Source organism: Populus nigra, chromosome 10 (assembly GCF_951802175.1).
Source record: "Populus nigra chromosome 10, ddPopNigr1.1, whole genome shotgun sequence".
In the NCBI taxonomy this organism is placed as follows: Eukaryota; Viridiplantae; Streptophyta; class Magnoliopsida; order Malpighiales; family Salicaceae; genus Populus; species Populus nigra.
Genome location: NC_084861.1, coordinates 7,806,318 through 7,829,666, shown reverse-complemented (window position 1 = coordinate 7,829,666; position 23,349 = coordinate 7,806,318). Strand labels below are relative to the sequence as shown.

Here is a 23,349-nt window from a genome sequence, read left to right as displayed (position 1 = left end):
GATGGCAAAATTCAAATTCATGACAACATAATCATCAAAACTTTGATATTGAACTATTTCAACTCAAATTTAAATAATTAAACCAGGCTTCAAAAATAATTTTATATTAATTTCAAAGATATCAGTGAGAAAATTAATGAAATAGATCAGAATTTCTTATTGTAATAGGAAATTAAAGAGTTTAAATTTATTTGTTTATTTCTAATTAATTTATACTTCGTGGATAGGTAATAAAGAAGCAGTGCTCGATGCTGGGGGGTGTCTCTTAGCTTCTCAGTTCTCAGTAATTGCCTCGAGGATGGCAGTTTATCATTTTTTTTTCTTTTTGATAATTAGTTATCGATTATTTTGATTAAATTGAACCAAGTAAAAATAACAATAACAAGAGGATAAGCAGAAAAGAATTCAGTTCCCACCCATTAATTCTCCCTGTACATTACGGCCTTGGTCTTTATTAATTGTAATATAAGGTGCTTACATCTAATTTCTTGAAGATCCCCCATTATTTTACAAGTCCAGTTCTAGCGTACTTGTCGATCTGAGTAACATCGAGGATCTTGTCCATTCCACTTGCCACGAGAAACCTGGGAACAGAATAATTAATCAATAATAAATCTCAGTCTTACGAGGCGTTCATGCAACATTAACAGAAATTGTTTTGAATTGATCTAACTGCTAAGGTCAGGCGACATACTTGTCTCTCAGAGTTTTTGTCATAGATAGACAACCCCCAGGCGCCATTGATTGCATATTCACTGCAATATTTGGATTGTGAATACTCTGACGCAGGTGTATCCAACCATGCTGTCCAAGTTTTTCATCAGAAACTTTGGCCCTGTACTCACAGAATAATGTATGACTTTTTATATATAGAAAAAATCATCGTGTAGATAACTGATAATCTTTTTTATGAAATAGAACTCCTTGCATCAGATAAATTCAGATTATGTGATCTTATCATTTATTAGAGAATAAAATAAATCATTAAGCCTCATCTAAAAATTTAATTAAAATATTTTTTTGATTTGGAAAGTTAGTAGTCTGAATCCCACAAACTCCCTTCATTCTATTTAAATTAATAAAATTAAGCATAAAATTTCAAATTTAAAGAAATTTCACGTCAGAAGGTTGTTAATCATCACATAAAACTGTTTAATGTCAGAGTAATCATTGTGGTTTATAGCACCGAACCTGTACATATGAGCATCAACAGCTGCTGGATCGTCATTTGAGTCGACGAGGCATCCATCGGATACCCAACAGTCTCCACAGGAATCCAATTCCCAGCCTTCAATTCGTCCCTCCTGAAAGCGGATACATTACAGTGAAGTGATGTCAATTTACCATAAATGATCGCGATCTTCTGATGAAATGAATTGTGTTTTAAATATGAATATTTGGAGATAAATACCTCAACATAGCTTCGGAATGTCTCGATTGCATCAATACCTCTTGCCTTAGCATGCCTAGGCTCAGAGATGATGTTCATCCTTAGCTCTACAGATTCTAATGGTTCTTCAAGATCTTTTATGAGGCTACCGATTCCTTCATCTGATCCAGCTAGTTTCATACGTACCATTTCGATGATGATTTTTACCACCATATAAGCCCCTAAACATAAGATTAAAAACTGCATTAGAAGGTGACAAGAACAGAACTTGAACTACATCTCCATCAGCACTACTAGTGGGGAACACTCAAAATGCTATTCAAATTGCTAGGGCTTACCATCGTCTAGGAAATAATTCTCTTTAAGAGCGCCATGTCCAGAAGTTTCCATCATCAGATGTGTTTCAATTCCATTTTTATTAAGCTGGACACCCTTATCAATAACATTCCGGTAGCCAACTCGATACAAGCAATGTTGACCTCCTCTATCAATAATAAACCTTGTCAGTGCCATGCTTGTACGCGCATCGGTAACTATAGTAGTTCCAGGATGTTCCCTCAATACGATAGCAGACATGAGTGCTATAAGCCTGTCACCATTGATCGGGTTTCCTTCCTTGTCAACTACCCCACTTCGGTCCACATCAGTGTCGAAAACAATTCCAAGATCAGCTGAATTTTCTAGCACAGCAGCTCTAGTTAGTGCCATGGCAATCTTGTCCTCGGGGTTCGGGATGTGGTTTGGGAACATTCCATCTGGGTTTAAGTGTAGCGAGCCAAAGGTTTCTGCACCAAGCTTGTCAAGCACATCCCATGTGAAGAAACCTCCTGATCCATTTCCGGCGTTTACAATTATCTATACATTAGGAGGTAGCCTTAATCAATCACAAAAACAAGTTGGGCTATATTCAATTTCTTGGACTATAGTCTATAGGTGAGGCCTGGGCCTAAAACCTATCTGATCGAGCAAAGAAGTCCACTCCGCAACCTACTTGCCCCCTTTTCATTTATTTTTTTCCGTACTTGGATAATTAAGAATCGATGCTTCTCCAATTCATGTCTAGGTTAAAGTTTCACCTCTAAAAAGAGTTCTTGGTTTATGGAGAATAAAAGAATCCTTCTCTAGTTGTGATTAAAAAATAAAAATAAAATACATGGCCACCGCTAACTATTAAAAGAAGAAGAAAAAATTAGGCTTGAAAACAATTGTAAGAGTAATTAATAGTCGTTAAGTGAATGCCAAATAGAGGTTCCTGGTTTACTCAGAGTTCTTTATTACTTTTTTCTCCCTGGCTCGGCAGGTTTCTCCTTTATTTCTAATCTTCTTGTTTTTCGATTGTTTGGTTGGCAAGGGGCTGTATATATGAGAATTGCTGTTATAATTAAAGAGGGGTTTCTCTCTCTCGTTGTATCCGAGAACCAAATTTTTTTACTTTTACTTTTTACAGCATGCAAAAGAATAAATTATACATTTGAGGATATATATATATATATATATATATATATATTACAATTAACTATGTATTTAAATTTTCAAATATTATATTATGAATAAATAAAACCATTATTCTCATGTTCGGCTAGAGATTAAAATTAGAGGTTAAGTGCTAAAAAGGATGAGGTGTTAGAAGTGCAAGAAATTTATTGAAGGGAGTGTAAAGGTTGTTTGATTCATGTATAATAAATTATATATAATGGTGGGGTCCAATAAATTTTGTATATTTAGATTAAATATAATTTTAAAAATAAATAATAAATATTTGTTGGGATCCAATAGCATGTCAAAGAAAGGGGGAATATTTAAAAGCTAAAATTTCAAAAAGTAACCCCCCCTCCCTAACAAAACTTTCCCTCATGCTCCTCAGGTTTCCCAGAATAAAACAAGGTTAAGAGTTAAGGAGCTAACACTTAACTTTCTTAAATCCAAAACCAAACACAACCTCAAATTCTTTTTTTGGAGAGTAAATTTTCATCTCAGCTTGGAGAATAAAATTTAACCTTTAAAGTATTTTTTAAAAAATGCTTATTGATCAAATAATTTTTGTTTCCTTCTTATCGATCATCACTGGTAATTTAATTATTTTCTCTCTTTATATTAAGGTTATGTTAATTTGGTGTGCGCTAAGAAAATTAAAAGAGAAATGTTAAGGGGGTAAAATTTAAGGATGAAATGTTAAGAAATGTAAAAAGTTAAAGGATGGAGTGTGAAGGATGTTTTGTACGGGAGTAGTGGAATTAAATATAATTATAAAAAAAATAATTAACTTATATTTTGTGGTATAAAATGGAAGGAAATAAAAAAAGATGTAATAGTGTTTTTTTTTAAGAAAACAGGAACAGTACAAAACCCCAAATTTTTCCTCTTTCAAAATTTCTTTACCCTTCCCCTTACAAGGTAAATATATTTAATTCCTTTTTGGGGTAAATGTTTTTAACCTATATTAGAATTTCTCCTCCCTCCAAATTTGCACCAAACATAAGTACAGATAATGAAAAATTACAAGAGTAATTTTCACCCCCTTTTACCCTCCTACTAATACGTACCTCCTAACATTTAACACTTTAATTTATAAACATACTAAACTTCTTTAAATACTAATTTTAATTTACACTTTTAAAATTAAATCTCTCTTGTAATAATTACTCAATATATTAATTCATATTTATCTTTTGGACTCATACGTACCAAAGGCTATCTAACGATAACAAAAGATGAGTGTGGGTGGGTGTGCTGCTTGTGTTATAACTTAAACAATAGAACATGTACAGCCTCATGCACATATACAAAGAAAGGGAGGAGGGAACTTATGAGAGAGGGAAACCTGAAATCCTTTGAGGGGAGTGTCGTAGTGCAAGGGATGGTTCACTCTCTCCTTGATTATATTCCGGAGATGCTTTGCATAGGTGCTCATGAAATCAACTCTTTCTGGTGGAGTCTTAAGCATGGTAGAAACTTTTGCAAGCCTATTTGCATACTTACGCGCAGCTTTACCGCAAATCTCCTCCACCTCGGGCGAGGTTAGCCCCCCTCTCCTGGTGAAAAATTTGAGTCCGTTACGAGTGTATGGCAAGTGTGATGCTGTCATCTGCAAAGCAATCAGATTCAGCAGCTAAACAAGCTAGCCCCAAATCGATCGTGCACGCATGTCTTATATGCTAATTGCAAGGGAAAACTTACCATTATGGATGCATCATAGGCAAATGGAGTTAACAAAGTACTCATAAAACAAGCTGGAGTGGTGGCAAGTCCCATATCAAACGCCAAACAACCAGCACGAACAAGACCTGAAAGCACAGCTACACTCAAAGAAGCTCCTGATAGTCGTGGGTCTCTGCCTAGTGACACCCTAACATTCTCAACAACACGACCTTTTTCCTTTTCCAAGCCATTGATAACCCATTCGCCAAAACTCTCTGCAATGGCTTCCACGGCCGGAGGAGAAAGATCCACTGTTCTACCCTTCTCCCCTTGCAATGCCACCCCACGAACATCGGACCCATTTTGGAGCCTCCTAATCTTGTCCATTTCTTCATCAATTACAGCTTCATTGTACCTTGTGGCACTTGAAGATTTTATGCCTGTAGCTTTTGTTGCAGGCATTAAAAGTGGAAATTTGAGATTAGAGTGCAGTAGTTTTGATGTTGTAGATGAGGGGAACCTTGTTCCTGGAGCATTGTTTCGCAATGATATCGAGGATCTCGAGGTAGAAGCCATGGATTCCTTGCTCAAGTTGGCGCTCGTCGAATGTTTTGAAAGTTTTTGAGGGAAGATATTTGAATCAAGAAAGCAAGTTGAGAAGATGAGGAACTAGCTAGAAGTAAGATTAACCAAGTAAATGATATCCCTACAATTCAATCGATAGCTATCTCAGAAAATGAAAATATCTATATACAAACTTCCAAACATCCCTGTAGATTTTTTTCTTGTTTTATGTATGAGATGTCTCTATTTTTGTTTTCCATGATAACGCAATTGATATTTCTTCTGGACGAGAACAATTGGATATCTTTGCATGGTACTACAGATTGTCTAAATATATAAAGCACATTCCGTAAAAATTAAATAAATAGCCAAATCTTATTCTTTTATATGTAATTATCATAATTTTTAAATCCGGTCCGGTTCAAGATCCAGATTCCAGGTTTTGACCGAGTTATCGGGTCACCTAGGTCAAATCTTTTTTAAAAAAAATTAAAACGACGTCGTTTTAATAAAAAAATAAAAGTTAGCAGGTTACAACTGAGTTTTTAACCGGGTCTTGCCGGGTCACACTGGGTTTTTCCTTTCCCTATTTTTTCTTTAACCTGGCCTGGTTTCATCCCCGAGTCGGCCAGGTCCCGGGTCGACCCGCCAGGCCAGGCCGAGTTTCAAAACTATGGTAATGATATTCTAAAAAAATCAACTAGTTTAAAAATAAGATTTCTGGATTGAATAATCAATTAATTACTTAGTCATAGCAATCTCATCTATAATTCTTAGTTAAGATGGTTGATAGCTTATATTTGGTGTTTGATGGATCAAGGTAACTTGTGACTAGTACCTGTAAAAGATCCCTATTGATAGAGGTAGGAACTTTCCGATACTTAAATAAAGATTGTTTTAGATAGAGAAAATACAATAATATTCTAGAGAGAGATGCCTTGAAAATATATGCAGTAAAGAATGAAAATTGTGAACTTTTGTTATGAATATCTCATGGTATATTTATAGCTCATGAGTCTTTTTTTATGAAAATAATGGTCTGAAGTGTAATTTTACCTTAATAATATTTAATAATAAATAAATATCTCTTATATCTATGTTAATATTTGATGGAAATATGATGGGTCTTTGAAAGACTTTTATAAATCTAAAAGGTGTAGAGAGACTAAGGTCTAAGATCTCAAATGTAATTGAGTCTATAAAAACTAAGTTTTTCTCAGAGTCTAAACCAAAGAGAGGTGGGTGGAGGATAGGTTATCTTTTGTTGAGCTTAAGGGAGGCTGGGTTTGTCCCTTGTGAACCTCAAGGAGGCTCGGTTCATTCTTTTGGTATGCCTAAGGGAGGTTGAGTTAATCTCTTGGGCGTGCCTAAAAAAAAAGGTCATTTTCTTAGACATGTCCAATGAAGAAGAGTCATTTCTTTTAACGTGACTAAGAGAAATTGGGTCCATCCCTTGAAAGAGTCTAAGAGAGGAGGTTCTTTAATTTCTTGGTTGAGCCTGAAAAAAAATAAATTCATCCCTTAACTGAACTTAAAAAAAATAATTCTTTTTTAGTTACGTTACATTTAAACTTATTAGCATGAATAAAGAAATTTCAAGGAATGACTATCACTCAAATATTGATTAATAAATTTTAATATTGAGAAACGAGTATAATAATTTAATATCTTAGCATTAACTTGACCCAAAAATGTTCCTATGTTAAATTGAAATAAGAATATAAAAGAATGCGTGACAATCATTCAAAATAAAAAGGTGTTACTGAGAAGTTTAAAGAATGATTTTATATTATTTCATTGTATATTTAAAGTTTTTAAAATCTTAAATTTATATGATGGTTATGTTTTTTTAATTTTTATTAGGAAAATGAGAATTTTATATATCAAAAAGTCATATTAATTAAAATTTTAAATTATTAAATAAGACTTCAATAATAATGTTAATTAACTCATTAACATAATAGGTAGTTTTACCATGCTTTTGTTTAGTGCATAGGATCCTCAATTATGAAAAATAAAATCCACCATGCATTTGTAAATATCCTATTAATTGAAACACAATAAGTTTGTTCCTTTCAAATTAATCTCAGTGCTGGATTAAGCTTGCAGGCTTCTAATAACTCTTATTGTTATATAAGATTAGGCTTCCATGTATGGTTTGAGAATTGTTCTTCTAATTAGATTTTCTTCTTTTTCTTTTTCATTTTCTTTTTTCTCGAAATTAATCTTAAAAAATCTTCATCTTACAAACAAGAATTTTAATTCCATCACACCATGATCGGTTTAACATTTTTTAAGATTTTGAACTATGAAAAGCCCAAGCCCATCATCGAGAGAGCCCAAGGCCGATTGTTTATCTCTTCTAGATTCCTCCAACGACGCGTTATTTGCAGAGAGTTTCCAGCACGTGCCAACTATGATCACAATTCACGATCACAATTGTTGGTTTATTACATGATAATTTCAATTTCAAGATACTTTTATATTTTAAACATTAGCTAAAATAAGTTTTATTTTGAGTAAATTAGGTAATTATTTATAACATGATATTTTATTTTATTTCCTGAGTATCGAGAATTATTTTAGTGTCTGGTGTACTCCAATATTATCATCATGGTCTAATTGTTCGAATTTGTCCATTGATACGGCTCTCGTCTCGCATCAACCTAAGTCATACTGCATTTTATGAAGGTTGAGGCAAACGCTTTCAAGTGTTGACATGCCGCTTACAGTCAAACTATTTGGAAGGGGTGCTCTAGGTTTTAATAAATTTCTTGCTGGTGTTTATTTATCAGAAAGTGATTTTTAAAAAATAAATTTTTAAAATTTTTTGGGTTTATTTATTATTAGAAAAGTTGATCAATAAAAAATACTTTCCGGTCAAAGAAAAATTTGGCTTGATTTTAAAAAAAGTATTTTTATTTTATTTTGGACGGAAAACACTTTCTAGAAGTTGTGAAAAATTTAGAAATGTCATATTATTTGCTGATTAAATCAAATTTGATCCTCAAATTTTTAATTGCTATATATATTTTGTTTTGAATATTTGTTTTTCAATTTCATGCCTTAGAATTTAATTTTTATATTAAATTCGGTCCTCATTTTTATAGTTGTTATTTGTTTTTCCCTTATCATTTTTTTATTGAAATTTTTTATCTATCAAATTTGGTCCTCATTCTTTTTATTGTTACTTATTTTATTTGAAATAATTTATGAAAAGTTAATTATTATTATTTTAATTTCTTTATCTTTCAATTTTTTTATTTTTTAGATTTAATCTCTATTATTTTGATTATTATTTATTTTATTTGAGATAATTTATGAAATTATATTTTTTTTCAATTTTATTCTCATTCAACTTTTTAATTTATAAGATTTGTTTCTCGTTATTTTAATTAACTTGAAAAAAATAAAACATTAATAAGTTATTTTCCAGCTCATTTTCCATGACATAATCAAACACTGGAAAGTGTTTTCCAACTTATTTTTCATTACACTACCAAACATCGAAAAGTAATTCACTTTCCCAGAATTCACTTTTAAAAAAAAAACTACTTTCCAGCAAACAAACAGGGTCTTGATAAAGAATTCTCGTTCAAGGATTTTATGCAATGGTTAGTAAACAGCGAAGACTATTTCGGGTTTAAAGAGATTTTTTAGAATCAAAAGATAAAACTTGTAAGTTTTTACAAATCTTGTATCAAAATCATTAAAATATTTATAAAAAAAACATTTTAAAAAAACCTTAACCTCAAATAATTGCCTCATTATAACTAGTTTGTAGTTTGAAATATGATATTTGGTGTGTATGGAAAAATAAGTGTTGGGAAGAAATGAAAAGGGTTGGTGGTGAAATACGGGTCTAACTTAAAAATTATTTTGGCCTTGACCCGAATATATTTTCTATTGATCAAGTTCTCAAGGTTAGCCAAACGCAAGAAAATCGGAAAAATAGTTTTCTCCATAGAAACAAAGTTTGAAAGTTATACTACTTGGTTGTGTTATTGATGAGGTCAAAGGGTAGACGAGAACTCCATGGGAGTAATTCTTAAGGTAATGATTAGTTTATTACCCCCATTATCTGTTACCACTACCGTAACATCAGAAAGCTAGCCTTCATGCCGGCTGTTATCTGGCAGTCTCGATATTATGGCCTCTGAGCTCCCTCGGTGGGACGTCGTAAGATTGATTTTCACTCAGGTTATCGGTATGTGTGCCTCATAAAACGTCAGGAACTAGGATCGAAAGAGTTGTTTAAAATAAAACCAAAAGAAGAAAGACAGAAGACAATAAATCAACAGAGAAAAATATTCAAGTAATTCTTGATTAATATCTCTATGCCAGAAATAGAAGGCACTCCGAGAAGTTCTCACTGGGATTAATTGTTACAAAACCAAAGAATTCAAGAAGGTCAAATGCAGTCATCAAACTCCCAGTTAGGACGCGGTAAATTAATGAGCAGTCGCATCTTACCCAGAGAGGTTACAGTGAGCAGTAAAATTACGAAAATCATTTGATCAGTTGCGGTTCTTCACCCGGTTCAATGATGCTTCCCTGTCTGTGTTTCAAAAATGATAAAAATTGATGGGTAATCCAGTTAGTTTATGCAGACATGCTTGAGCGAATCAAGAAAGTTGTTTGTCTGTGGGAAGAAAAATTGATATGGCAAGCAGTTTTGAGAAACTAGAGGCACCGTAGTCCATCATGTCTTTGACAGTTCTCACTAATTATCACATTGAAGCACATATATCATGTCACTACAGATCACTTGTTGCTTATTCAACAACAACAACTACTGCCACAGTAACAGAACCTTAATCCCAAACTAGTTGGGGTCGGTTATATAAATCCTTTTACATCATTCCGCACGATCATAGCCAAGCCCACCTCAATATCAGCATAGTTTAACTCTTGTTGCTTGTTACAGACAGTACAATAATTTAAACCCAGTTCAGGCACCTTGAAATTTACATTACATATAACAATACATCTTGCAAGCACATTAGCCCGTACCTTCAGTTTTCAATCCTCGACAACCTGGAACATCAATCCACTCGATTTGAATCGTAACTTCACCAGACTCTACATTTCTTAATCTGAGAATCATGTCTTGGTGGAGTTTTCCATCATCCCAAACAATGCAGCTCTCATCAGCAAGGCAGTTGTTCTGGCTTGGCTGAACTCTTGAGACCACACAACCTTTCGGGAGATTTTGCAGGCCCATCTTTAGACTTGCGATATATGGTTGAAGGTCTATGCCTGCTTCACCCATTTTGTCATCCACAGTGAACGTGTCTTTGTCAAAAACTGTCTGCAAAGGAAGCCAAAACAATTGGAATCTGGATAGACTGCATGATATGGATTATCATGTTTCATCAAAATATTAAAGTGAGGAAAACGGTGTATTGCCGAAACAACCATCAACTATCTGTATGTAATTATAGCACCGAACAAATCAATTGCTGAGTGATTGACAGTATAGCAAGTCATAAACAGACTCGCATATGGTGGGCTATTACTTACTAAATTGATTGGAACATTGAGATCTGTAATTGAAAGAGTAAGCTCCTCATTCCACACTGGATTGCAGTTTTTTTTCACCACTCGAGTCTTCAATTTCTGCACCAACGTTCGGGTGATTTCAGTGCAGAGATAACATACTGGAAAAGGAACAGACAAGAAGAAAAAAAAGAAAACTAACGTGTGGTTGAACTTTATCTTGTGAAGTGAATATGTGTGCAGATCTAATGTTATATAGTTATGACGTACTTTAAAAGGATGCATGCTGTCTAGTTCTAGATCACGATAAATGATTGAAGACAAAGCTTCACAACAAGCAAGTACAGGGACCCCTAAGGCCCTAACGCGATTCTCTCAAAAAATAATGAGAACACATCAGCAGTCCAACACTGACCATAAATTTCAAGCAAAAATCAATCAATAACCAAGTTACCAAACAATTCTACCAAAAAAAAAAAGGCTCCGTCCTCCATATTTGTTCTTATGTGAAGCTAACCAGAAGTGAGAAGACTATTTCCTCTCATCAGAGAGGCATTTATGATAAATCAAGATGAATTCATGAACTCCACTCCCATCGATATCAACTACAGCTTCAATTAGATGAACAAATTTCACCCTCTTCTTGTTTATTTCCCATGTGTATAACAATAATATATCCTTGCACAAAATACAATTGTGAAAACCCTTTTCTTTGCGGTCCTTAATTCGCTCTCGTACATAACTTCATCTCCGCTTCCCGTATTCATTTCTATAGAGGTCCCACCGTCTCAGACAGACAACTCAAAAAGATAGAACCATGTACGATACCGAAAATTCAACTAAAAAAGACCAAGGGAAAATTAACAGTTCATGTAACAAAATTTGAGGAGATCAAGAAACAGTAGCAAGCCTGGTTTCCCATGGTGATGACAACATAAGGATCACTGGAGCCAAGGTCGCGAACGGCAAGATTTACGCCGCGTTTCACCCGGATTCTGAGAAGGCCAAGAAAGCTGTCCATTTTCGGAAAACTCCTACTGATTATTTTTCAGGTCAAACAGATACAGAATACTAGATTTTTTATGGCCTAGAAAGAAGACTTCATAAATGTCGCTAAGGACAAAAATTCCACAGGCACGTGTTTCTCGGTGGAACCCAACCTGGATATCTATGACTATAAGCAACCTGCTGCAACGGGCTTTAAACAGTAAGAGATTGGCCGATCAAAAACTATAAACAGTAAGAGCCTCATATTAGACAAGCCTTTGTGGCCCACCGCTATGCTCGCTCTAACCATTAATGTTGTTTCTGGAGGGGGAAAAAACACTTGTGCTTGTGAATTACAGGTATTGAGATAATACATATAAGATGCCATTTTTGTTCTAATTTGCTTCTGTCCACCCAGAATATGATAAGGCATTATTATCATTTTATTAGGAAATAGCAATAAGTCAGATTGCAAGATGCGGGTACCATGTCCAACCCTATTTTACATGGAATATGCGCAAAAACATCACTTCGCTGTTTTTGCTCTCACATGGTCCATCAATGCACTAGGGGGGCATCGCGCCACCCCGACCCCATCCTGAAATAGAGTATGAGCTAAAAGACCAGAAAACTGTGGACCATTTGTACTGTACAATCATGAAATTATCAGATAATTAATGATCCCAGGTACAACAATAACCTGGAGGAGAAAGATTCTTCAACCCGATTTTGCGTTTTGCACGTGGTTGCCTGGAAAAGGTTCTGGCTATCGGGCTGATGGGTCAAATCAAGCTTCTTGCTTTTATCCACACGTTTCTTCTTCTTCTTCTTCTTCTTCTTTTTTCAAAGAACAAAACTTCTCTGGGTTTACCACAGTCGGGATTGAGTGAATCAATCTACCGATTCATAAAGATTTGACCATTAATTTTTAAATCAATTTATATTAAAAAGTTTCAAATTTATAAGATCACCTTGTTAAGCTAGGATAATTTAATAGTTTAATAGTGAACTACTTGTGTTGTTATCATTAATTTCTATTATGTGCACTTGTTGTGGGGTCGGTTCGAATTATGTCACCCTGATTCATTTATAATCTTACATGTACAATGTAAGAATGTAATTCAATTTCTCCTGATATACTTAAAATATAGTTTAATAGTTTATAGACTTATATGTAGTCTCGTGCCTGATATACTTCAAATATAAATTTAGAGATTTATCTTTTTCTTAATTTTCACTACATTATACATGTATGAAATATATACCTTACTTTTAGTAAATAATCTTCTTCAATGCTAATCTGATAACGTGATAATATAGAAACAAAATGACATTTAAATTCCTATTAATTTAATAATTTGATAGTATAGACATGAAACAACATGAGAAGAATCATAAAAATACATTAAAAAAATTATATATTCTACTTTATGTAAAATACAAACAAAAAATTCAGAAATTCAATAAAGAAATTATTAAAAAAAAGTAAAAAACACAAAATAACAGAAGAAAAAATCTGGCCTTGGATCTTAGCCAAGACCATTTGGGCTTTGTCCTGGAGCACCTAGGCTCGGGTCTAAGCCCGCTCAAACACCCGTTCATGCATCATTTTCTACAGTGCCGGCTAGAATCCAGGCAAGCATGATCGTGGCAGGGTATATTATTAGAAATTGCGATGATTTTTTTCTTTTTCACCAAAAAGAAATACATTTAAACAATTATATTATCGAAGCCTCCAAATTACAATTCTTTAAAAAAGCCACAAAAAGTTGTACAGATACACGTAAATTACTGAAAATTTTGCTATCTAAAAGGAAGTCAAAACGAGAATAAACACTCCAAGTGCAGGCATGAGCTGATTCAGGAAACGAGCAAGACAAGCCATTACTGGGCACCGTATCCAGGGAATGTAATGAAGAGGAGGATTGAAGAGCTGATCGACTGCCGTGCAGGTTCTCCTTATTTTCTTGTAGCACCGAACAGTAGCTCCTCCTTTAGCACAAAAAAGCATGCATCCATTTCAGAATGCTGAAACCAGCTCTGCATTTTCCCTGAAAACAATTTTGTCCTTGTGTTCATCAATTAGAGGTTACCTCGATATGTTTGCTGGACTTTTTCCTTGGTGTTATGTTTGCTGGACGACAAGGAAATCCTCCGAAAGTAAACAACTACAGTCTCTTCTTTGAATTCAAGTCAGCAAGAAGACATTAATTGGAGAGACTAACACCTCCTCCACAAGTATCCAAATACTGATCAGGCACACAGGTGGTTCAACCACTCTTGCATAAAATCAACGAAATAGCTAAAGAAAAAAAAATGTAAAAGAAATCGAAATTAGCTGGCGGTACGTTCATTTTGAAATCAGTATGGATGGCTCTTGAGGCTTATGCCTGACCATTGATGTTGGATATTCTAATAAACGACCGTACATATCGACCACCTGCTGCAAGGCTACTTATCTGCTGCCACCTTTCCCATTCACATGGTTATAAACTATCAGAAGCCAAATTCTGTCGTTAGCGCAAGGGTCCCTGAATTGTAATTACAAATTATATATGTAGTTATGAATATGATCCGGCATTTGACTTGTCAAGCATTCTTAAATTATCTGGTCGTTTTTTTTTCCGAGTTTACCTGATTTTAGTAACTATGATATGGAAACCAAAAACTAAAAAAAAAAAAAAAAATTAAAATCAGTTATTTGAAAATTATAAAGACTTTCAAGGTTGATAAGAGAAGGTAGAAGGTTAAAAATAAATTCATGAACCAAAACTTAGATATTTCTTGTTTTTTACACTTTGATCTTCTAGCACTTAATGGATTATATCTCAATCTAGGTAGAGAAGAAATTAAAAAAAAAATTGTTATAAAAGTTTTAATACATGTTATAAAACCTTAGCTTATAATTAATCTAATGTGAGTAACAAAATCAACTCAATAAATAAATTAAAATAATATATATATTTTATTTTTTAATATTAATACATTAAAATAATATAAAAATATTAATATAAAAAAGTATTCAAAAAAACAAGCAAACATGCTGTTTCACGGAGGAAAGAAAAAGCGTACGAGAAGAAACAAACCTTCAAAGAACCAAAAAAACGTGTTTGCCTGTGCAAAAGGTTTCTCCTTGCTGTCAGGTGAGGTCGGCGCTAAGTAACGGACGCCAGCAAAATTAGAACAAAATCCCTCTGTTTAATTAGCCCACCTCATTGAAACAAACAACAATCAAAACCCAAACCCTCATCTCCTCCAAAGCCCCTTTCCTTCCCTCGTCCTCATATATATACATATCCGGAACCCCGAGAAAAAGCTCCCCACAATTTTCTCTCAGATCTCAATACCCCTTTATCGTCTGTCACCAACAAAAGCAGAAGCAAAGCAATTTAATTTAATTTAGGCGGTGTTTTTTTGTGTTCTGTAGAAATAGATCATCAAAGAAGAAGATCCAATTGTTATCGTTGTGAATGGTGGAAATCTTAAGTAGTAGTAATTACATGCTCTCCCTTTGTCAATCAAGGGCGGGCGTTGTCTCTGTGGCCTCTGCTTTTGCTTTCGGATCTTGCAAGGAAGGCTGGTACTATCGCTGCATCGGTGTCGACCCGTAAACAGAGAAAAACTAGGAAAAAAGAAACTTGTTCTTGCTGATTTTTAATAACAACAACTATCCAGTTCTCGATTATTTGCTTTTGTTCAAAGAAAGCAAAAAAAAAAAAAAAAGCCAATTCATAACTTTTTTGTTCAGATTTTTCTTTTTTTTTTTCGGTTGTTCGAGAGAAAAACAAAAGGAAAAACAATGCTGCTTTACAAGCAGAAGAAGAACCAGGTAGCCAAGGGCAAAAGGTTCTTGATTAGCGTGACGGTGTTGGGGAGTGCAGGACCGATCCGGTTTGTTGTTAACGAGGAGGAGCTAGTGGCTGCTGTTATTGATACTGCCTTGAAGTCTTATGCGCGTGAGGGTCGCCTTCCAATTCTAGGCTCTGACCTCAATGATTTCTTGCTTTACTGCCGCAATGCTGCTTCTGATGGTAAGCTGCTTATTCCAAAACCCCAATCTTTTTGTGTCATTTTGTTCGTTTTGTATTTAATTTATAAGAAATTATTCCGATTCTGCTTGAAACTTGTGAGCCCACTTTACTTTCGGAGAAAGAGAGCAATTTATGTCTGTTTCTTGCATGTTTCCATGATTTAGGTTCAGTATTTGTAATCTGTGTGGAATTTGATTGCAGCTATAAGCCCCTGGGAAACAATTGGATCACTGGGAGCTCGCAATTTTATGCTATGCAAGAAACCACAGCACTTGAAAGCGGCGGATGATGGAAGATCCACTGCAGCATTTGCCCAGAAGGGGGGGAGTGGGAGCTGGAAGGCATGGATTAACAAGTCTCTCAATCTTAAGATATCCCCTCGTTGGATATCATATATTCTCATCAAGTAACTTTTCCAAGTAATGGAATTTGATTCCAATTTCATTTAAGTGTTGCCAAATTGTTAGATTTGGTCATCTTATTAGTTAGTGTGGTTGTTTGTTTTCTTGGTTATGTCCCCTTGGGGTTTCTGTTCCGGTTTGAGTGCCAATTCAATCAAATTGTTCTCCTTGGATGTTTTTCTTTGGATAAAATAGACAGTCATCTCTGGTTGTCTTTAGTAATTTCCTTTCTTCTTATCAATTTTGGTTTGCATCTTGAAATGGAAGTAAATCGTTTGGTATTTGACTGCTTTTGTTATTCTAGTTAATGGTTGCCATACCAAAATAGGCTGGAGAATCCCAAAGAATTGTGCACTTTCATTTTTTTTCTCTCACAGGGACCACGGGCCTAGAAACTCCTGGACGGTTTATTCCAATAAATTCAATCCCTTAAAACTGATTTGTAATACAGGGGGAGGAAAGGATAAACACGACACTGCCCTCTCTGAACACGCAAGAGAGACGAACTTACCCCTTCAAGTTTCTTTGTTTAATAGCAGTTGCTAGGGAAGTCTTGGCCGCTGAAACTGGAACTTTGAATCAAGCCTCTCAAGGCAGGCATCTGTTGCTTTCAACCATATTTTAGGTCCTGAAGCAACCTCTTCAAATTCAATTATAGCAAGTTCTGAAGGAATATTTCCTCATCATGTCAATGCCAGGAAGGGTCTTTTTGACAGAAGGCCCGTCCTCCTTATCTGCTTGGTCACAATCATTTAAACAGGCTGCGACATTTACTTCAATTTGCTCTTTTATTCTAAAACCAAAACAATCTAGAAATTGTCACAGCTAAAATAGATTTATATTCCCTTACAAATTTATTGAATGAATGCAAACTGTTTTGTGTGATTGTGTAACTAGCCCCCCGCAAAACATTCTTTTAGTTAAATTTAATTTCTGTTCTTTTCAATGCCCATGGATCGTTGTGTGAGATATACCGAAGGTTTAAGACCCATCAAAATTTAAGAGAGTTTTGACCGAGTGCTGTTTCGATGGCCGCGGCCTTCCAAAATTTACCAGTTTTTCACTTCCCAAAACCAAGGGGTCTCTTAGCCTTATCAGTACTAAGACGCTGACAGCCTGACACGAGAGATGTTTGAGAATCAGTCATTAGTCTTTGCTTGGCCCATCTTTAATTTGGTGTGTGGTAAAATTTGGGCTTGTTCTGTACTTGCGTAGCCTTCTACCCAGTACCTCTTTCACTTGAAATCGAGCCATGCCTGCGCTGCTATTGTTAAGTGAGCGACAAATGCTCAATTACTTTGGTAGCATGGGTTCTTACGGCCCAGTAAGTAATAGATTTTGTTGCTCAAGAGGGTAGATGGAAATAAAGATTCCAAGAGTTATGTTCCGAAGGTAAAATTCTACTCGATCATTTATAATTACACAGGTAGGTTTTTTGAAAAACAACTAGAAACTGATGCTACGATTTCTTCTTTTACAGAAGATCATCGATTTTAATGAATAACACTTGCAACTTGAATTATTTCATTATTAATAGAGAAATCATGTGTAATTATGAGATGATATAGTTAATAACGCATCAATCAATAAATGGCGTGTGAAATTATATACTTTCTAGACAAATAATGGTAAAATATTAGTTACCTGTCGCTCAATGATATATAGATATACAAGTTATTTAGTTCTTTCTTTTATACAAAATTAAACCAGTTGTTCGAGTATTATCATTAGAGTTTCTTGTTTTGCTATATAAAACTCAAGAATATATAAATTCAATAATAATTAGTTTATAGTAGGGGGAGATGATTTTTTAGATATACAAATTATTGGTGTGATGTTGACATTGGACAACCATTTTATTATTTTGTTCACATCTAGCAATCCCAACGCCATTGTCATTTTGCCACTGCTTTAAAGTAAATTTCATCTACATAAAATCTGCTATGCTTTACTTCTGCTGCTGATAGATGACTTTTGAGTTGATATTTTAAAAGTATTTTTTATTTAAAAATATTACTTTTTTATTTTTTTAAATTATTTTGGATATCACTGTATTAAAACTATTTAAAAAATAAATAAATTTTAAATTTAAACAACAAAAAGAATTAATTTTTTATAAAATATTATTTGTAATAAAGACAACTTTAATTGATAGATACAGCATCGCTGATTGAGAGAGAAGGACTGCGCTGAAAGGTAACGGAGAGTAAATTGGCAAGCTCTTGTATTTATATCCACACCCCTTCAGATTTTCTAACCCGATATGATCAACAAAACGTGAAAATATTGCATAGTAGCTTCTGGATTTGTTTTATATATATATATATATATATATATATATCTGTTCTCTCTCTCTCTCTCTCTCTCTCTCTCTCTCTCTCTCTCTCTCTCACACACACACACACACACACACACACACACAAAGCTTACACTATTTAAGACATCATGTCACAGTCACGAGCCTACCCGACATCTTAAACAGTATCAAACTCACGAGTGAGGGATTCTGACTCTTTTAACACTGACCCATTTCTAAAATCCACAAGAATGTTTTTTGTAGTGTGTCTAAAATTGGGAAGAAGAAAATTAAAGCACGCCAACCAGTTTGTGCTAGTGGTTCTTTCAGAGGGTGCTTTTTATTATGAAAAAAATGTTTAAATAATATATTTTTTTATTTTTTTAAATTAATTTTTAACATCGTTGTATAAGAACATGATTCAAAAATACTAAAAAAAATTAATTTAAATAAAAAAATTAAAATTTAATAAAAAAAAACAAGATGAAATTCAATTCAAAACACTCCCGTAAACTGCCCTGACAAGCCTTTCCTTCCACTCCTTTTTTTTTTCGAGTTCCGTCTAGCTTCTCACTAATAATTAAAAAAATATCTCACAGTTTCAGTTTGACTTGGCTTCCTGATTGTTTCGTGTAGTAAACAATGCGAAGACTAAAGAAGACGGACCACTTTCCTGACCTCTATAAATAGAATGAATAAGTAATGATTAAATGGGGGGAAATTAAAGTCATGCGTGTTCTCTCTCTTTAAAAAATAATAAATACATTTTAGAAAAGTAAAAAGGGAAATTAATAGAAAATGCAAAAAAAAGGGGCTGTTAGCTTTTGAAAACGAGATTTGATGTGATGTCCAAAGATTAGTGAATTTTCAAACGCATGGTGGCAAATTGGCAAGTTGCATTTTAAAGGAATTGCATGGTTGAATTAAACGTTGTTTTAGACCGCAGAAATACCATAAACAAGCAATATATCATCGCTTGTAGTGTACCTAAATGTAAAGTTGGTCCAATCCGTAGAGGCTAACGTGGGCATGGTGCTTCCTTCCTTCCATTCATACAGACACCTACTTGCCTGTGTACACACTAAATTATTGGCCCCCTCCAGTGTCGACAAATCCCGAGCAATCTCTTTGGTGGTGATTTGCTTGTTTTTAAATTTTCCTAGATGATAGAGCATGCAGGAGGAGGGGCATGGTTCCTTTTCTGCTACTTTATGACACAGTACGCTGACCAATTTAATCATGGGCGGCATTGTAGATAAGATAAATGGGCACATTATTTTGCCAGGGAAAAGAATTGATCAAGGATTACCCCCGCATATTTGATTTCTGCTTTTAGCTTTCCATTAACTCTTGCTTGCTTCCTATAAAGGAAGATTTCTTAGATTTTAATGGGTTAGTAATCACATGAACTGCAAGTTCGAGCAGTCTTTTATGATTTGGGATCCACTAAAGCTGTGGGCATGTCGATCATCTGGTTAGAGGAAAATAGGATGGACATTCTTGATTTGACCCATATGAAATTTGAGTATAAAGAAGTGGCCATCCAATTTGTAAGATTATTATTTTTTTTTTTGGATTTGAGGAAACCTTACCTCCTCAAAAAGCGTATTTTATGGATCCAGATGAGTGAGTAAAATCCCGACTATCCTAAGCTCTTACAAGAGATGCACGCCCTAACTCGAACTTGAAACCTGCTATGCAGATCTCAAGTCCTTTGCCACCACGCTACACCTGAGAACAATATGTAAGATTATCATGAACACTAAACAACAAAACCCAATCTCAAACGAGCTGGGATCAACAATTTGCAGAAGTTAACGCGACCACGAAAGTAATCCTAAAAAGGAAGTAATTTTGGTAGAACATGATGGATGAGCAGGTTTGGAGAAAGGATGTGATAGTAATAAAGAACAGACCAAAAGTTAACCTTTCCAATAAACAGAATAGCAGATTCACAACAAAGAAGTAGGAGTAAAAGAGAGACTTTTTACGCTTTTGTATATACGAGCCTGCTTTCCTGACATAAAAGAAGATTCTCAGTAGTCCTCTGCAAAAAAAAAGAAAGAAAGAAGAAGCAGTAGCTGTAGTTCAACTTGAAAATTAATGCCAGTCTTCATCACTTTTCTCATACCTTAATTAGCTTGCCTCTCTATGTGGAATATATGACAAGGGTGAAAAATGAAGAAAAGCTGGATAGTTTTTATCGTTTAGGTGGATCCACAAGATGACGACCAGTTCAGGTCCTGCTTCCAAAAGAGTTTTCTACCAATCTTTTATTAAAGACAATATATATATATATAAATAAATACACCTTTTGATTCATCCTGAAAAACGCAGAAGATTCCACCCAAAAAAACAAGAGGAAAAAAAGACTTGAAATGAAAATACCTAAGGGAACAGCTGGCGATTTTTTTTTTAAGAAAAACAAATGACAAAGGAAAAGAAAAGAATACTGCTACTAATTAACAAAAGGTGATCCAGAGACAAGCGGGGTAAGTGATGGGGTCTCACTTTAACTCCGGAGCTGCTCAGCATATCACACAGAACCGCACTAGGGTTTGGATTGTGTGGGGTTCGAAAAGGAGTTGACCTAACTCGGACGAGTAGACTCAGTGTGTTTTGACTCTCTAAGCAGCACCAACTACCGGTTGGTTGGTGTTGAGCCGCCAAGCAGAGGTGGCTATGAGCGGGCGTGTGTGCCAGCCCAACATCAAACACCCATTATTCTCCTCCACTCTGTACCCATCTCCACCAGCAAACAGGGCCAACAACATGCTGGCCTGCTTAAACGCGTTGGAACCGAGATGAACCGGAGCAAACCCAGCCGAACCCAGCCGAGTTCGCCACTGTGTCAGGGTCTCATGCCTCTCAACTCGGTCAGGCCCTTCGCATGCCACAACATTGCAAATCTGCTTCCCCAAGTACACCTCTGACATTATCTTATCTTGGGTGCTCACAGATCCCTCCAGCGAATCAAACAGAGTCGAATAATAATGTAGTGACTCAGTGAACCGGTCCAAGAAAATCGGGCCATTATGGTTTGCTTCTTGCTCAACAACAGTAACAATTTCCGGTTTCATTTGTTTCACGACTGATAACACCTTCTCAATAGCACCCGGTCTAGACAACAATTTATGCAACTCAAAAACCGAGTTAACAGCCACAGACTCAGTGGGTCTGAGTTCAAGCATAGAAGCATCAAGATCAGCCAAACTGTTAGCAACAAAACCTCTATACTCAAATTCCACATGAATAGTCTCCGCCAACTGAGCCAACTTCCACCCCACCTCTTGAAGGTGGTCCGTGTTATCATGAGCCGGTGGTCCAATGCCGGTTAACCGAAAAGCAGGCGGCCCACCAGGCCTAAGAGCAAGAGCTTGCATCAAAGCAGGCCACTGCATCCCTTGATTCATAGAAAAATCAATAACATGAACACGTTTTTTCCCTTCAAAGGCCTCAAGAATTGCTTGATTGGCCGTGAAGTGAGCGAATTTCAGATAAGGGCAGGTCTCATAGAAGTGTATCTGAAGAATATCTGAGAGAGAGTGGTCAGTTGAGTTTTGAGGGCATAATTTGTAAATTCTCCGAGCTAATGCCTCGGCGAAGTAGGTGGCTACCTTACGCATGACTCCGGCCTGAGAAACAGCTAAAAAGCCGATTTGTTTGACGAGCGCTTCTGCCAGGGTAAAGTTACTTTCTTGAACGGCTTCGGCACAGGCCATTAGGAGATGGACGAGACGAATACCGTTTTCTTGCGAGTCAACTAGGACTACCGGACGAGTCGACTCGGTCGAAATCCCAAAAGAACCAAGGGTAGTAGCGGAAGACAATGATGACGAAGAGGATGTCTGATATAGGTCTGTTTTTAAGCGTTTAGATTCTCTAGAGTCTATTTGGGTCTGAGAAAAGACAGCCTTACCTGGTATGACTTTCAGATCATAATCCGATGATGATGATTCCTCGAAAAGCTTTTGTTGCTGATGATGTTTGCGGTCGGAGAAATCGATAGAAGTGATGGTGGAAGATTCAGCAGGAGCAAGTAAAGAATCAGCAGAGGGGTCGAAATTGAGATTTGGGTTCAACTCCGAAATCATGCTTTCAAGCCAAGTAGACAGATCGGAAGGATTATAATGGACAGAATCAGATGCGAGGTGGGAAAGACCATCTTCTTGCGCGTGACCCATGACTTCTTCAAGGTGTTCAAGTTTTTGGGCAACCTCAGCCATGTCTGACGATCTTACTTTGTAACCCAAAACAGCTAAAAGCTCATCCATCCCCCCATCTGCTTGATGCCCCGCTCCTTCCTCCCATATCTTAGCTTTCCCGGTATTAGGCGCCATGGCACTGGTAGAAGTGGAAGTAGAATACCCAGCTACAGCAAGAGAAGATGGGTCTGAGATTTGTTGGGGATGGAGATTTGGGTGTTCTCTTTTCATTTCTTCTTCTAGGGAATTTCTATTATGAGAGTGAGATTTCTGGGTGTGGGGGTGGTGTGCTCAAAAACCAAAGACGGGTGTGACTGGGTAGAGGAATCTGAGCATTGGGGATTGGGGTTTATTTTTTTGCTTGGTACTTGCCACTTCAAGATCAGGGTAAAAAAGGACATTTCTTTTAATATTAAATAATACACAAATAATTAGGGAGGTAAAAATAAGGCTCGTGATGCGGCGCAAGCTCCCATGAAACTATCAAGACGACAACTACTACTCAAACAGATAAAAAAAAAAAAAAAGAAGAAGAAGAAGGGAAACTTATTTTCCAAAAATAAAAACAAAAGGAAACTAGTCACAGCGGTGGGAGAAGTTGTTGTATAGCAACAACTTAATTGATCTTCTTCTTCTTCTTCTTCTTTCCTGAAAGGGTGACGAATTTTTATTCAGGGTACCGTTTATTTTCGAAGTTTAAGAACTGAATTTAAGTCAATGCTGTATTTAATTTAGTTACTAGGCTCACTGAAAATCCATGCCGTGTTGTAGGAAGGGGAAATATGTGGGCTTTCATTAATGCAAGCGGTGATTCATTGTGTTTATTACAAGGAACTTA

The 23,349-nt window shown here is 35.6% G+C and overlaps 4 protein-coding genes across 4 annotated transcripts; 1 reads left to right on the top strand and 3 right to left on the bottom strand.

Annotated features, from left to right (window-relative positions):
• Positions 1-390: 390 nt before the first annotated feature.
• On the bottom strand, positions 391-5,226 carry LOC133704218 (uncharacterized). Its single transcript, XM_062128999.1, has 7 exons — positions 4,568-5,226; positions 4,212-4,475; positions 1,729-2,245; positions 1,412-1,611; positions 1,192-1,304; positions 695-835; positions 391-584 (listed from the first exon to the last, which is right to left on the bottom strand). The coding sequence occupies exons 1-7, from the start codon at positions 5,102-5,104 to the stop codon at positions 503-505; spliced, it is 1,854 nt and encodes a 617-aa protein (XP_061984983.1). The 5' UTR covers positions 5,105-5,226; the 3' UTR covers positions 391-502.
• Positions 5,227-9,799: 4,573 nt separating this feature from the next.
• Positions 9,800-11,725, bottom strand: LOC133704957 (protein C2-DOMAIN ABA-RELATED 10-like). Its single transcript, XM_062130032.1, has 3 exons — positions 11,502-11,725; positions 10,616-10,711; positions 9,800-10,403 (listed from the first exon to the last, which is right to left on the bottom strand). Exons 1-3 carry the CDS (start codon positions 11,610-11,612, stop codon positions 10,095-10,097), a joined length of 516 nt encoding a protein of 171 aa, XP_061986016.1. The 5' UTR covers positions 11,613-11,725; the 3' UTR covers positions 9,800-10,094.
• Positions 11,726-14,639: 2,914 nt separating this feature from the next.
• LOC133704586 (uncharacterized protein At4g22758-like) lies at positions 14,640-16,291 on the top strand. Its single transcript, XM_062129461.1, has 2 exons — positions 14,640-15,609; positions 15,811-16,291. Exons 1-2 carry the CDS (start codon positions 15,378-15,380, stop codon positions 16,017-16,019), a joined length of 441 nt encoding a protein of 146 aa, XP_061985445.1. The 5' UTR covers positions 14,640-15,377; the 3' UTR covers positions 16,020-16,291.
• A 4,313-nt stretch (positions 16,292-20,604) lies between these two features.
• On the bottom strand, positions 20,605-22,890 carry LOC133705364 (DELLA protein GAIP-B-like). Its single transcript, XM_062130504.1, has one exon. It carries the CDS (start codon positions 22,740-22,742, stop codon positions 20,934-20,936), a length of 1,809 nt encoding a protein of 602 aa, XP_061986488.1. The 5' UTR covers positions 22,743-22,890; the 3' UTR covers positions 20,605-20,933.
• Between the last annotated feature and the right edge of the window lie 459 nt (positions 22,891-23,349).

What these genes read in the sequence shown, in the direction of transcription:
- LOC133704218 (XM_062128999.1), bottom strand. Translation starts at nt 5,104, where the DNA reads ATGGCTTCTACCTCGAGATCCTCGATATCATTGCGAAACAATGCTCCA. An exon ending in GAATTATTTCCTAGACGATG is followed by an intron (nt 1,612 to 1,728) that starts GTAAGCCCTAGC and finishes TCTTATGTTTAG; the next exon opens with GGGCTTATATGGTGGTAAAA. An exon ending in CATTCCGAAGCTATGTTGAG is followed by an intron (nt 1,305 to 1,411) that starts GTATTTATCTCC and finishes ATCCGCTTTCAG; the next exon opens with GAGGGACGAATTGAAGGCTG.
- LOC133704957 (XM_062130032.1), bottom strand. Translation starts at nt 11,612, where the DNA reads ATGGACAGCTTTCTTGGCCTTCTCAGAATCCGGGTGAAACGCGGCGTA. An exon ending in TCATCACCATGGGAAACCAG is followed by an intron (nt 10,712 to 11,501) that starts GCTTGCTACTGT and finishes ACGTTGGTGCAG; the next exon opens with AAATTGAAGACTCGAGTGGT. An exon ending in TCAATGTTCCAATCAATTTA is followed by an intron (nt 10,404 to 10,615) that starts GTAAGTAATAGC and finishes CTTCCTTTGCAG; the next exon opens with ACAGTTTTTGACAAAGACAC.
- LOC133704586 (XM_062129461.1), top strand. Translation starts at nt 15,378, where the DNA reads ATGCTGCTTTACAAGCAGAAGAAGAACCAGGTAGCCAAGGGCAAAAGG. An exon ending in CCGCAATGCTGCTTCTGATG is followed by an intron (nt 15,610 to 15,810) that starts GTAAGCTGCTTA and finishes ATTTGATTGCAG; the next exon opens with CTATAAGCCCCTGGGAAACA.
- LOC133705364 (XM_062130504.1), bottom strand. Translation starts at nt 22,742, where the DNA reads ATGAAAAGAGAACACCCAAATCTCCATCCCCAACAAATCTCAGACCCA.